Source organism: Aegilops tauschii, chromosome 3 (genome assembly GCF_002575655.3).
Source record: "Aegilops tauschii subsp. strangulata cultivar AL8/78 chromosome 3, Aet v6.0, whole genome shotgun sequence".
Classification (NCBI taxonomy): domain Eukaryota; kingdom Viridiplantae; phylum Streptophyta; class Magnoliopsida; order Poales; family Poaceae; genus Aegilops; species Aegilops tauschii.
Genome location: NC_053037.3, coordinates 628373795 through 628387117, shown reverse-complemented (window position 1 = coordinate 628387117; position 13323 = coordinate 628373795). Strand labels below are relative to the sequence as shown.

At 48.3% G+C, this 13323-nt stretch overlaps 1 protein-coding gene across 1 annotated transcript; it reads left to right on the top strand.

Moving 5' to 3' along the window:
* Window positions 1-4776: 4776 nt before the first annotated feature.
* LOC141021114 (putative disease resistance protein At1g59780) lies at window positions 4777-9500 on the top strand. The gene is made up of 3 exons (XM_073496041.1): window positions 4777-6086; window positions 6120-6170; window positions 6981-9500. Exons 1-3 carry the CDS (start codon window positions 4887-4889, stop codon window positions 9444-9446), a joined length of 3717 nt encoding a protein of 1238 aa, XP_073352142.1. The 5' UTR covers window positions 4777-4886; the 3' UTR covers window positions 9447-9500.
* The last annotated feature ends 3823 nt before the right edge of the window (window positions 9501-13323 follow it).

Below are 13323 nucleotides of genomic sequence, written 5' to 3'. Positions count from 1 at the left end.
AATCGACTTGTGATGATTGCATCTGAAAGTCTAACAAACAAGTTTTGGGTTGATTCAATAGGATCATTATTCCAATGTTATATTCTCAATCTTGTTTTAGGACCATCGTTACACTTAACGATATCCTAAGATCTGAAAAACATGATCACCAATAGCACTTGAGCTAGTCTTAGAGGCGAGGAATCATATTCTACCGCTTATCATTCCACACGTGCATATGTGTTTTCCACTGAATTGCATATACCAGGATCATAACAGTTATAGCATAGAATATAAACTCTTAATTATAAACATGGAAATATAATAATAGAATATTATTGCATCTAGGGCATATTTCCAACAGAATGTTCTTTCGATGGATACTATTTGTTCAATTACATATTATGGCAAATTTGCTTTTTACAGGGCAATTCAAATGCGATTTTTTCCTTAACCTAGCCATATTAACGCACACGGTTTAAGTAACTGAGCATATGGGATCCAAAATGAAAAGCACACGACACTCATAGTGAAACCATCCTTGATGTGCACACGATATGAATTGAACCGTGGGTGATACACAACAAATCGCACACGATTTGGACGAGTTCTACATGTGTGTAGGGGGTCCTAAATCGTGTGTGATAGCACTTCATCTAACACGTGAGCTTAGAAGAAATCGTATCCGATGCAAAAGACAATCCCACTCGTAAATTATTCAAGAACGGTGTGCAATGATTTCATGTATGTCAGACTCTTGCCACAGAAGCTCGTGTGCGATTCTCGAGATATCGTACAAAGTTTCTATGACAGCCCATGTGGCTTAGGTAATATTTCACAGACGGTCAAAGTCTTTTTTTTTAAAGATCCAGCAAATTGCTGGCTTCAATTAGATTTAGCAGAAAGCAACGGAAGAAACAATATGAGGAGGATCCGAAGATCAAAGGAAAAAAGAAAAGGCAGCCCTATTAGCTGCAGAACAACACTACACTTACAAGACGGAATGCCATCCGCCCACCGCAAGACAACGCAGCTCCGACTCCGGCGGAGAAACTACGAAGAACAAAACAAGGTTGGCGTCACAGGAGATCGCCGAACGGACCACATGTCGCTCGTTATTGTACGCTACCAGAGCCCCGCACCGCAGCTTTGACTTCACAGCAACAAGCAGCCGAGGTAATCTCACGGACACGCCGGAGAAGAGCCGACTACCATGACCAAAGTCACGCCTCCGACAATGCTCACCACCGTCATCGTTGCCACAGAAGTCAAAAACTCCCTCATCGCCGGACACGACCAAGCAGCACGAACAACATCCTCCATCTATCACTGATCCCCCTGGCCGGTAAGGAGCTCCTGAAACGATGCCCCAAGAGGCGCGACACACATCGCCTCCATCGTCCGATCCCATGGGATCAAGGGTTTCCCCTGAGCAGCCTTGCGTGGTGGAGCGAGCAGAAATGCCTCAGCAACGCCTTCAAGAAGGAAGCGGCGCCCGCAGGCGTCGCCGTCGCCTGCCCTAGCCCAAAGACTGGCAGGAAGGTCTTCACCTGACGCTGCACCTCCAACCACCAACCCGAGCCAGGCCACCACCGCAGACACACGCCCGACGGCCGCTGGCCCCACGCGCCCAACGTCCGCCGCAGCCACCAAATCCGGACGCCGGGGCCCAGGTCTCCATCGCTGCCGCTGGTCCGCGCCGGATAACCGCCAGCCCCTTGCGCCTGACGGTCATCGCACCCACCTCGCAGAACAGGACGCCGGGGCCCGATCTGCCTCACACCGCCCTCTGGAGCTCATCGAGCCGACGGCCGGCGACGCGCATGAAGAGCCCATGCGCCGCCGAACAGCTCGCTCCCGCCTGACCCCTCTCCTCTGCCGCAGCGCTGACCACGACCCCGCCCCGCGGTAGGCACTCTGCAGATCCAGCCGGGGCTCGCCCGGCGCAGCGCGCCCACGTCCCGCGCGACCGGCGCGCGCCCAGCCCGCATCCCGCGCGGCCACCGCGTGCCCAGCCCGCAGCTCAACGCATCACCACCAGCCTCACCTCGCCGCCCGCCCAGCACCAGAGCAGAGGAGCTCCACCTTCGCAGCCCACCGCCGGATCCCGCGCCGTACGCCAGATCCGCGCCCTGCGTGCCCACGCCTGCGCGCATCGCGCCTCCATGCGCCGCCTCGCCGGCCAGCCGCGCCGCCCCGAGCGCGCGCAGCCGCTTGAGCTCCCGCTGAGACAACCAGCCCGCGCCAGCCACCTACGGACGGGAGGAGGAAAAGGGGCCCCGCCGCCGCCGAGCCGCGCGGGCTTTGCCCGGCGACCGCTGCCGGCGGCGGCGAGGGGAGGAGAAGGCGGTGGGTGGGCTGCTGGCGGCGGCGGCTAGGGTTTGCTCCCGAGCCGCCTGCGGGGGCGACGCGAGAGCAACCGTACCGACAAAGACTCAGGAGGTCAATGCAAGGTCCACAGACGGTCAAAACTCACACACCATATTGTTTCCCTGAGTAATTAGACGCGTTTGACTCGTGATAGATGTGTGCTATGGAAACACAATCCCACACGTTTGTCCAAATATAGTGTGTGCAATATGTTCCTGCACTGCATACGTTTACATTTGGCAGAGCGTCTGCATCATTGGTCACTATCGCAGGCATTTATCTTGGTCGCGTGTGATGGACCCCCTAGCTCGCACAGGCAAGGCGATGATTTTAAACTGTGTTGTGGAAAGAGTGTAAAACCATTTGCATAGGATGTCGCTGCACCAGTGCACCAAGATTAGCTTCAATGGGAGTGAAGAGTAGTGGCCTTTATGCGACCCAAGCACGACAGCTTTACATGTTCTACTTGTCCTCGCTACTAGCGGTGCCAGCGGACGGGGCTGACATGGAGCCGGCGACGTTTTTGTGGTGTCGTAAAATTCCACCATCGTCTCATCGATCTCCGCGTAGAAGGGTTCTTTATCCGCTTGCAGGATGCGGTGCCGCCATCGCTCACGGAAGATGTCACGGGCGGCATGCTACGACAGGGGCATAGTCTCCTACTACACGTCCACCGGAATTTTTCGATAGGAGTTGTGCGTGGTTGGCCATATCTGCAGACTTCATAGGCAGGAGCGCAAGGAGCGGGGTACTTTAGCAGCGCATGTATGGTTCATTTAATGCAACAAAGCACATTGCGTCATATGGCAGCTCGGAGATCGTAAGATTTGCTTCTTCTTTCACTAGATGTTGATTGATTTATTCATGCACTCAATGTTTCTCAACACATCGTGTAGCCTGCCGCGTTGCCGTGATGTACCACAGCTCAGAGGGCGGACCATTCACTCAAGACAGATTTTTGGATGAAACTCAAGGGGCAATATGTGTGGGACAACTGATCAATCCATGACAAACTTGTTGAACATCTGGTTAATCTCGTTAAATTTGAACAATTTATTGTACTACACTTATTTGCATGGTAAGTATGGATGATTTATGTTACTTCCTATCCGAACTTGAATGAATTCTGTCATGTTTGATGAATTTTGCGTCCCCCCCCCCCCCCCCCCCCCCCAACGGATGCAGTGTCCGTTTTGAAGGTCAGCATTGGAGATGCCCTAATATCTCGTCCACGAGAACCCTAGACTGGGTAAAACCCTTGTCTCTGTTACCATCCTGCCAGGTAGCCTATCTCGGGATACCTATTGAGGGATCCGCTGGATTTAACTCCAGCAAGGGGCACATGGGAGGAGATGGAAGAAATTACCGGTTTACGCCCGACGGGGTGATCACCCACCTGCACACTTTATCAGGCCGGACCCCCCTCGCCGCAGTGCTCAGGCGGTTCATCGGGCGGGTGGTGGTGGTGCGCACACAATATGTTTGAGGGAATGCTAGAGAGAGGAAAAGGGTAACACAGGATGCATGCACGTTGACGGGTGAGCCCTATGTCCTCCTCAATGGCTCAGTTCGAGTGACGCCAATATGGGCGCCATGCTATCTTGACAGCGGGTCCTACTTATCATTTTTCATGGCAAATGGCTCTCAACTATTAGTTTAGTGCCTTCCACAAACAACTTACTGAAAAATGATGGCTTCAACAAACTGTAATGAAAACAACTTATCATATTTTTGGCAATCTACTCCCCAATTGTTGTGTGGCGAACCTAAAAACCTAGGACTCTTATAAGTCTCACACGTGTGGCACGAATACATGACAACTCAGAAATATTTTTTACGCTAAGTTCAGTGGTGCGAGGATGGGAACTTTAGCTGTCAAGCATGACAACTTTCTTTTCGAATGGCAAATTTAGTTGTAAAATATCCAGGACTGAAGAGCTTCGTGCCACACATGTGCAACTTATCATTTGGGAAAAAACCTATTATTTTTCCGCATTGTGTGATGGAGTATTGTTAGAAATCGATCGGTCCGGCTGATCTGTGCATGTCCACGCAATGCAGACGCAGAGGGTAGGTTTTTCAAGACACACGCAGAGGGGAGTGATTAAATAGTAATTTGATTATTGTATGAACGCAGTTAACGAATCTAATCGTGGCTTGCACGTGGATAAAGCGACTTCATGGTTGGTGGGTTGGAGCACACACTGCTGCACACTGTCTAGGCAACCACGCGGCCACATGCTCAAAGCGAATCCATTGTTGTTGCAGTGCGTAAATCTTTGTTTAGTACTACTTTTCTTCCCACCAAGCCAGATGCAACGCGCATTCTCTCTCCCACGACCAACCCACCAGCAGAGCCTTCCTCGGACGCGCATTATCTTTTGCCCAGCTCCTCTTTCTCTCTCTCACACACACTCTCGAACTCACACTCGTCACAGGAATTCCCCATTTCGCTAGCTTGAGCCCCTCACGCCGCTGGTGCTCTTGGTTCTCTGCGCCGCTGGTCTCTTGACGAGTTCGATTGGAAGCAGCCTTCCATGGCCGCCGCTACTTGGACGGCGTTAGGCTTGCTCCTAACCATGGTGAGCTGGTTCCTCGCGCCCCTCATCGCTTCTTTCATCACCAAGTTCACTGCCCGCTTCGGGGCCGACACATCCAAGAAGCTCAAGCATCTGGAGATCATCATCCTCCAGGAGCTGGAGAATACGCTGCCTCAGCTGGATGAGGCGAGGACTGTGGAGAGAGGAAAGACAAAATCGGAATTGTCCAGGCTCCACCAGCTGGCTGCCATGCTGAGGCACGCTCGGGAGGATGCGGAAGACATCTTGCATGATCACCAGGCCATCAAGCTGTACCGCAGCAGGTGGACTGAGCGCCTCTGGGCCACAGGCGTCGCTTGCTGCACCTGGATCTGCGTGTGGATTCCACGCATCGTCTTGGGCGGATCGGCCTGGTTACTGCAGTGGTTCATGGGGCCTGGTCTGATGAATGAACATCAGGTGGCCTCACGCCAGGGTGCTCCGGCGAATGAAGATCAAGGGGAGTCAAGCCAGGGTGTTCCAGCGGCTGAAGATCAAGAGGCCTCACACGAGGGTGCTGTGGCGAATGAAGATCAAGGGGAGTCAAGCCAGGGTGCACGCATCCTCCGCAGCGGACCGACCTGGCTGCTGCAGTGGTTCATGGGGCCCGGTCTGGCTAATGAAGACCAAGGTGCCTCACGTGAGGATGTTCTAGCGAATGGAGATGAAGGTGCCCCACGCCCGGGTGTTTCGGCGAATGAAGCTCAAGGTGTCTTAGGCCAAGGTGCACGCGTCATCCGGAGCGGATCGGCCTGGTTACTGCAGTGGTTCATGGTGCTCATTCTAGGGGCTACTACTATAGTTAAGGCTACTGCTACTGTTCTGGTGGCCATTGTCCGAAGCGAATCCACTCCGCTACTTCCCTTGACTGGCAATTATGCAACCTCGGATGCAGATCAAGTGGCCTCACGCCAGGGTGTTGCGGTAAATGCAGATCAAGGTGCCTCACGTCAGGGTTTTCTTGCGAATGGAGATCAACGTGCCTCACACCAGAACCAGGGTGTTCCAACGAATGAAGACCAAGGTGCCTCAGCCTCACGCCCGGGTGTTCCGGCGAATGAAGATCAAGCTACCTCAGGCCCGGGTGTTCCGTCGAATGAAGATCAAGGTGCACGCATCATCCGGAGTCGATCAGCCTGGCTACTGCAGTGGTTCAAGGTACCCATTCTTGTGGCTACTGCTGCCGTTCAGGCTACTGCTACAATTCTGGTGGCCTTTGTCCGTGAGGGTGTTCCGGTGAATGTCAGTGCTACGGCAACCTCGTCCAGCTCATTTGACATCTTAAAGAAGCTTTGTAGATCCACAATCTACTAGTTACAATCTGCGTTTGAGAAAGCCCGCTTGCAACGAGACTTGTACTATGCAGGGGCTGGCATCACAAGCAAACAGGTACACAACCGATTGTGTCTCATATGAGCTCATGTACATGCCTTGAAATGATTCCTACTTTTATCTATTTAGCATGCATCGGTGTGTTCACAATTTATGTTAGTCCAAGAATCATGTGCTCTTGGGAGCCATTTCGCACACCTCACTTCCTCCATACTACTCTTGTTCTTGTATGACCGTTCAGAACTAGTAAATTATATACTTTATGTTCCAGGGAAAATACAATGATCAGTGTAATTACTATCTTATTAATTTGTGTTACTGCAGGAAGCAGTATGTTATTTGACTGAACCTTGTGACAGTAGTGTACAATAATCAGTGCCATTAGTTCTCACTGCCATATCTTTTTCCTTGTTTACCATTTGTCTAGTAATGATATTTTATTCCTTAAACTACTTTCGTTGTTTATATGTAGTGCAATGTCCATATCAACCGTAGCTGTGTCATTAATAGAAAGTTTTGTTTCCCCATGATCAATCCTTTTGCACCGCGAGAATCGTGAGCAGTTGTGTTCTGCAAATGATTTTTGTATTTCTCCTTCATGGCCATTTTTATTCCGCGGTGATATCTAATTTTTTCTGCATTATTAGTATTACTACTAATCTCTAATAGATCAAATAGCCGTGAGATTGCCACACTCATATGAAATTCTGCTCCTTGCAGGGTATAATAGATAGTGTCATTAGTGCTATCTCAAGACATAACTTGAAGAAAAGAATAGATGAGGTAGAAAGTACCGTCAATGATGTGAAGTCGGCATCCATGACAATAATCAAGAGCACACCGGATGTCTCCTTGGAAAAAAAGAGCACAACAGATGTCTCCTCTGAAAGAAATAGGACACCAGACTACCCCTCAGAAAAAAACAGTACACCGGATGATATTTTTAAGGAGAAAAGGCGTAAAATTAGAACTGCAAGCAACCACAGGGTATTTGGTCTACAGGAGTTCCGTGACACTATCATGGAAAATCTCCGCAGGACACCAAAGAGCTCGAGGAGAAGCCATCCTTACTCTGCCACTGGCATATATGGTGTTTCAGGGTCTGGGAAGACTACGTTTGCACAGTATATTCTAGAACACATAAAAGAGCAAAGCAAGGATGAGAAAGGTTTTGACACCATCATGTGCATTCATGTCTCGGAGACTTTCAGTGTGAAGAAAATTTTCCAAAATATGCTGAAGGATATTTCCAATGATCACACCGCCGTAGGTCCGTCAAAAAAAGAAGAAGATCACACCGCCAGTAATTTAAATCTTGTGGAGCTGAAAAAGAAGTTGATGAATTTATTGCGCGGCAAACGTTTCTTTTTGATATTAGATGATTTCTGGGTGGTGGACAGGAACAACAAGAAGCTGCAGAATCTAACCTCTGTGCTCAAGGTTGGGAAAAAAGGAAGCAAAATCCTGGTGACGGCTCAAAACGAGGCTGCGGCTGGAGCTCTATCTGATTTTGACAATAAACCTGTTCCAATGCCGGTTTTGAGTGAGAATCAATGCTTGTCGATCCTTATGCATTATGCACTAGGTGATAAAAGTGTTGTTGATACAGGTGACTTTAAACGAGTTGGGAGGGATATCGTGAAAAAACTAGGCAGATCACCTATTGCAGCAGTAATAGTGGCAGCACGACTTGGGGCAAAACGAGACATTAAGGATTGGGAAAATATTGCAGAGCTTGACATGTTGAGTGACAACAGGGCTACTTTGTGGTGGAGCTATAAGCAGTTTACCCCAGACATCAGACGGTGTTTTGAATACTACAATATTTTCTCGAAAGGAATTGCCTTAGAAAAAGGGGATGTACTTAGGCTGTGGACAGCGCAAGGGTTTGTTAAGACCAATGGAAACGAGGACATGGAAGCTGTAGCTGAGAGCTACTTTCAAGAGTTACTGTCATTCTCATTTCTGAAACATGAAGAAGATCATTGGGGCGGTGATGATTTCTATAGAATTCATGATATGCTGCATTGTTTAGTAGACCACATCACTGGAAGTGATTACTTCAGAATCGAGTATGCAAGGAAAGACAAAGAGGAAGGCCACAAACCAGATGTCCCTCCAGATGTCCGACATCTGTTTTTTCAGAATTATGATGCAGAATGGATCAATCATGTGATCCGTGGAAAGGACAACTTGCGAGCTCTCATCATTTATAGTGTTAAGAAGGATACACCAGTTGAGGAAAAAGTCATTGAGAGTATATGCAAGATGTTGCCGAAACTGCGGGTACTGGCTGTTGCTTTCGGCGTTCAAATTAGCAAACCAGAGATGTTCTCGTTCCCAGAGTCTATTAGCCGGCTAAAGCGGCTATGTTATCTTGCTTTCAAGGCAGACTATTCATCTGAGGTAATTTGTCCAAGCGCATTTGCTGAACTTTGGCATATCCGAATGCTATCTTTCGGCCATGCCCTAGTATGTAACATAGGCAGGCTGACCTCACTCCAAGAGATGGCAGAGTTCAGAGTGATGGATAAAGCAGGGTACGAGCTACATCAGCTTGGGGGCCTGGACAAGCTTCGCGGTACACTGGCGATTGTTTGTCTTGATAATGTTAATAGCCAGGATGAAGCAGTTAAAGCCAATTTATCCGTCAAGAAAGGGCTCAGAAAGCTTACACTGAAGTGGCAATTTTATGAACTATCCCAAGTAGTCCAACCAGACCATGTACTTGAGAGCCTGTGCCCTCCCATGAAGCTTCAAGAACTGGAAATCTATAACTACAATGCCTCAGCGTACCCAAGTTGGATGGAGAATAGGGAGAAGGGTGGCCCAAAAGACCTGAAACATCTTATGCTGCGCAGATTCGGTCAGCAGGGACCTCCTCCTCAATTTGTAGAGGCTTTCCCTCGACTTCGTGTGCTCCATCTTAGGCGCTGCAGCTGGGATGCCTTACCAGGCAATATCAAGGACCTCACATCGCTCGTGGAACTGATGATCAGTGCATGCCCAAATATCCGATCACTCCCAACACTGCCGCGGTCTGTTTTGAGCTTTGATCTTCAAGATTGCAATGTTGAGTTCATGAATTCCTGCGGGAAACCAGGACATGAAAACTATGAAAAGGTTAAGCACTTATGGAGGAGATGTCCTGCTGACCCACGATCATGTAAGTCTCTGCCTCTGTAATTGACCTGTGTAAAGATTGAGCACATCCCTTACTAATAATCACTCCGTTTATGTTTCACAGTTGACAAATTTTTTGGGGCAGATTGGGACAAGAAGTGATGGTGCCAATGGTGCAAAGCGGGTATCCATCCAGAGTGCCCTGCTTTCTCGCGCAAAAGATTAAGCACATCCCCAATTAATAAATTAAATTTACGCATCAGCAAGTTGGTTCAGCTGCATGCTCGGCTCTCTCCGTAGCAATGTTGAGAGAACTGTCGAATTTGATTACTGCCTCCGTGGCTATTTATTTGTTTCGTGTCGTGTGCTATCTATTTATGTTGTAAGGTACTGTTTGAATAATGTGTGCTGCGTGCTGCTCTGTTACTTATGCTCTCCTGAATGTTACTTATGCTCCCCTTGGTTTGGAAAAGGAAGGGCACTGCATTCTTTTATGCCAAGCCTTTGCATGCTTGCAATTTGTAATCTCCATGGGCAGTGCATATCATTGAAAACAAACTGTCTTCTGATCCGTAGTAATGTTGGCATCCCTTTCGAATTGGATTGCTGCTATTCATTCAGCGTGCTCTTCCCCCCTTTTGTTCTTGGCACTTTTGTTGTCGTCATTGGCTCTTTTTGTTCAGTGTGCTGTGTATTTTTGACGGTCCATTTGGAACTAAGCTGGTGGTGAAAATGATCTTCTTATTCTCCGCAGATGAACTCAGCTGGTGGAGTATTAATACAGCTTGTACCCATTGAGGCCATCTCGAATGTGTGATGTGGCATCTAATGGTCAGGCTCAGGCATGTTGCACAACAAACAGCCCCATGATAAAATCTTCATACGAGTAAACTTGATGTCACTTTCGAATGAGAGATCTCTCTTTAGGTGCTACGTAGAGTTTACCCAGTTCCTGAACCGTTACACTGAGGCTAGTGCTGATGCGGAAGGCAGCGTGCTTTGAGCAGCTAGACATTTTTTAGGCTGACCAGCAAGCTTTGTCTTAACTGAATGTGGAAAGTGGAAAGAGTTTCAGGCTGCGGTATCTTCTGCTTGCCAATGGAATACTTTGAATACAAATACACCCTCCATTTCTAAATGAGTGTCTCAACTTTGTACTATTTTTAGCCACTTATTTTGGGATGGAGGAAGTATTTCTTTGGATGGCATTCACATTTTATTGAACTAGAAAAGTGGTCCTCGCAGATGCGCGGGCTAGAATTTAACAAAATTACATTATACAGGTAAGTACCTTCGCCTTTTATTGTGAAAACAAATTATTTGTTTTTGTAAAAGGAATTTTAAACCAAATGTGATAATATGTACAAATGTAAGCCTTACGGCAACATATATTTGTGTTCGGATGTTCCCAATGTACTACTTAATCTGGTTTATACTGAAAGATTCTGATTTATACACCTAGGTGATATTATTCCTGTGCGAAGCATAAGGGTCATACTATACATGTTGCCATATATAAGAGATATTATCTGAGAAGGACATTTAGGAGAATACTAACATCATGTTTCAGAGATCAGGTGGCCACAAAAACGCAAATGCATAGGAAATTACTTTGATGTAAACATTCTCATTAATTGTTGGTAATTACACTGATATTAATAATCAATGTAGGTAGAACGTTACCTTGTAGGTAAACTCAAAGCTATAAACTCAAGTTATTACAGGTATACAACTACTGCTCCTCTTTTATATGATGGGGTTGCTGGAATGCTTCCATGGGTCTCAAGCTTCACTGCAAAGATCTAAGCAAAGTACGACAGGTATAGTATGTACTATGTACTTGAAACTTGTAAAACAGTAATGATACAGAACGTTATGGCTGAGTACATACCTCTGTACCCAAGATGGTAGATATTTTATTTTTTCAGTTAGTTTGTTGAAGTTCTAAATCTATTTCTTCAGGCATAAATCAAAAGCCTGGAAACTACAAGATACAATTAACGAATAATACCGAAAATTTACGCCTCCCAATCTGGATACTGAACTCCCTACGTTGCTCCACAGAGTAAGGCACCATGTCGCAAGCAAATTCTTTAGCAATTGATCAACTCAGGTTGCAGCCACAAAAGAATAACTTTATATTCGAAGTGTAAGAGATATATGAAGCTCTCTTATGATCTGTACTAACTCCGTAAATAGAACAGTCGATGAATCATTGACAAAATAATCGCATGAAACTAAAGCGTGATTGTAGAGAGAAAGGTATTAGGGATTTCCTAGAAATTGATCTCACTGCCATATGGTTCTCTGCTGAAGAGTGTTGATGCTGAGAGTAACTTATTGCCATGGTGAACGTCACCATCTTGCCATTGTTGAACTTACTACTCTTCATTATCATACAGGCATAAAAATTAGGAATGAACGATAATTTTTTGATAGAAAAAGTAAAGTAAATTCAACCACGGAGGCATGCAATGACATGCAATGTTTCAGAGAAGATCTTAGTTCATAGGATCAGAGGGAACGGTGCTGACCTGCTGCTTATAGCCTCGGGCTGGAGATCGTCAATTGGGATGTAGTGAAACCAAATTTTGCGACCTTTCCACGCCCTCAATTGAAGATCTGCTTGCCTATGCCGGTTGCGACGCCAACTGGTGCTCTCCATGACGGAAGACCAAGGCAGGCCGCGGGCTCCATACTTCTTAGTCTCTCTTAGATCAGCAAGTCAATTTGTCGCGTACTTTCCACCGAGATCGACCTGCAATACCTGGCTCAGTTTGCTTCCTGATGCGCTCCACATACAAAGCTAAGCTTCCGCGACCTGCAATAACACACACCAAACACCACGGCCATCGCTGGGCTACCTGACGTCCACGGGACTGGACCACGCAACAACACTCCCAATAAGGTTCCGGCGCTCTCCTCAGCGACGACGAGGGGCGCCACCCGAGCCGCCTTCCGCCCCTTGCCGCTGGCGAAGGCGAGCGCGGAGCTGGCCTTCACGGCGAGGGAGGCCATCTCCTGCCCGGAGAGAAATCAGTCACGGGGAAGTAGAAAAACGGCTTGCGGGGCGATGGCGGCCCGTGGCGACCCGGGCGTGGTGAATCCGCCTGACCGAAGATGGGCGGTCCACCTCGTCTCCGACCTGTCCACGCCGGCGCTGATGCTGTTCCGACGACATAAGAGTGCGGCGACTCCGAAAAATCATGGCGTCGTGGAAGCCGAGGCTCGAGATGCGAGCAAGGGTGATAGCCGATGGAGACGAAGCAAAGATGAAGAAGCTGATGGAGATCATCTCCTGGTTTGCAGATGTAGAAGGACAAGATGTGGGCTGTGCAATCGCGATGTATTGATCGGTGCACCAGGCACGTATATATAAGTACAGAGGTGGGCCACAACCTCAACTATACAAAGGAAACCGGAGGTGGGCCCTACACACAAATATACACGTATACAATATACTCAACACCCCCCGCAGTCGAAGCGGCGCCAGTGACGCAAAGACTGGAACGAAACTCCTCGAAGGTGGAAGTCGGCAGACCCTTCGTCATCACATCGGCGAACTGTTGTGCAGTCGACACATGGAGAACCCGAATGCGTCCGAGAGCCACCTGCTCGCGCACAAAATGAATGTCCAGCTCAATGTGTTTAGTCCGGCGATGATGAACGGGGTTGGCGGAGAGGTACACCGTAGAAACGTTGTCGCAGTAGATAACCGTAGCCTGGGAGACGTCGTGATGCAGCTCCTGAAGTAACTGTCGTAGCCAGGTGCGCTCAGCAACAGCGTTGGCCATAGCTCGGTACTCAGCCTCCGCACTGGAGCGCGAAACCGTGGGTTGTCGCTTGGACGACCACGAGACGAGGGAAGGACCAAGGTAGATGCAGTAGCCAGAGGTGGACCGACGAGTATCTGGGCAGCCAGCCCAGTCCGCATCGGAGT

Bases quoted from the DNA above. Each gene is read 5' to 3' on its own strand.
- LOC141021114 (XM_073496041.1), top strand. From the start codon at position 4,887: ATGGCCGCCGCTACTTGGACGGCGTTAGGCTTGCTCCTAACCATGGTG. The intron at 6,087-6,119 runs GTACCCATTCTT...GCTGCCGTTCAG, and splicing joins GGCTACTGCAGTGGTTCAAG to GCTACTGCTACAATTCTGGT. The intron at 6,171-6,980 runs GTCAGTGCTACG...TGCTCCTTGCAG, and splicing joins GTGAGGGTGTTCCGGTGAAT to GGTATAATAGATAGTGTCAT.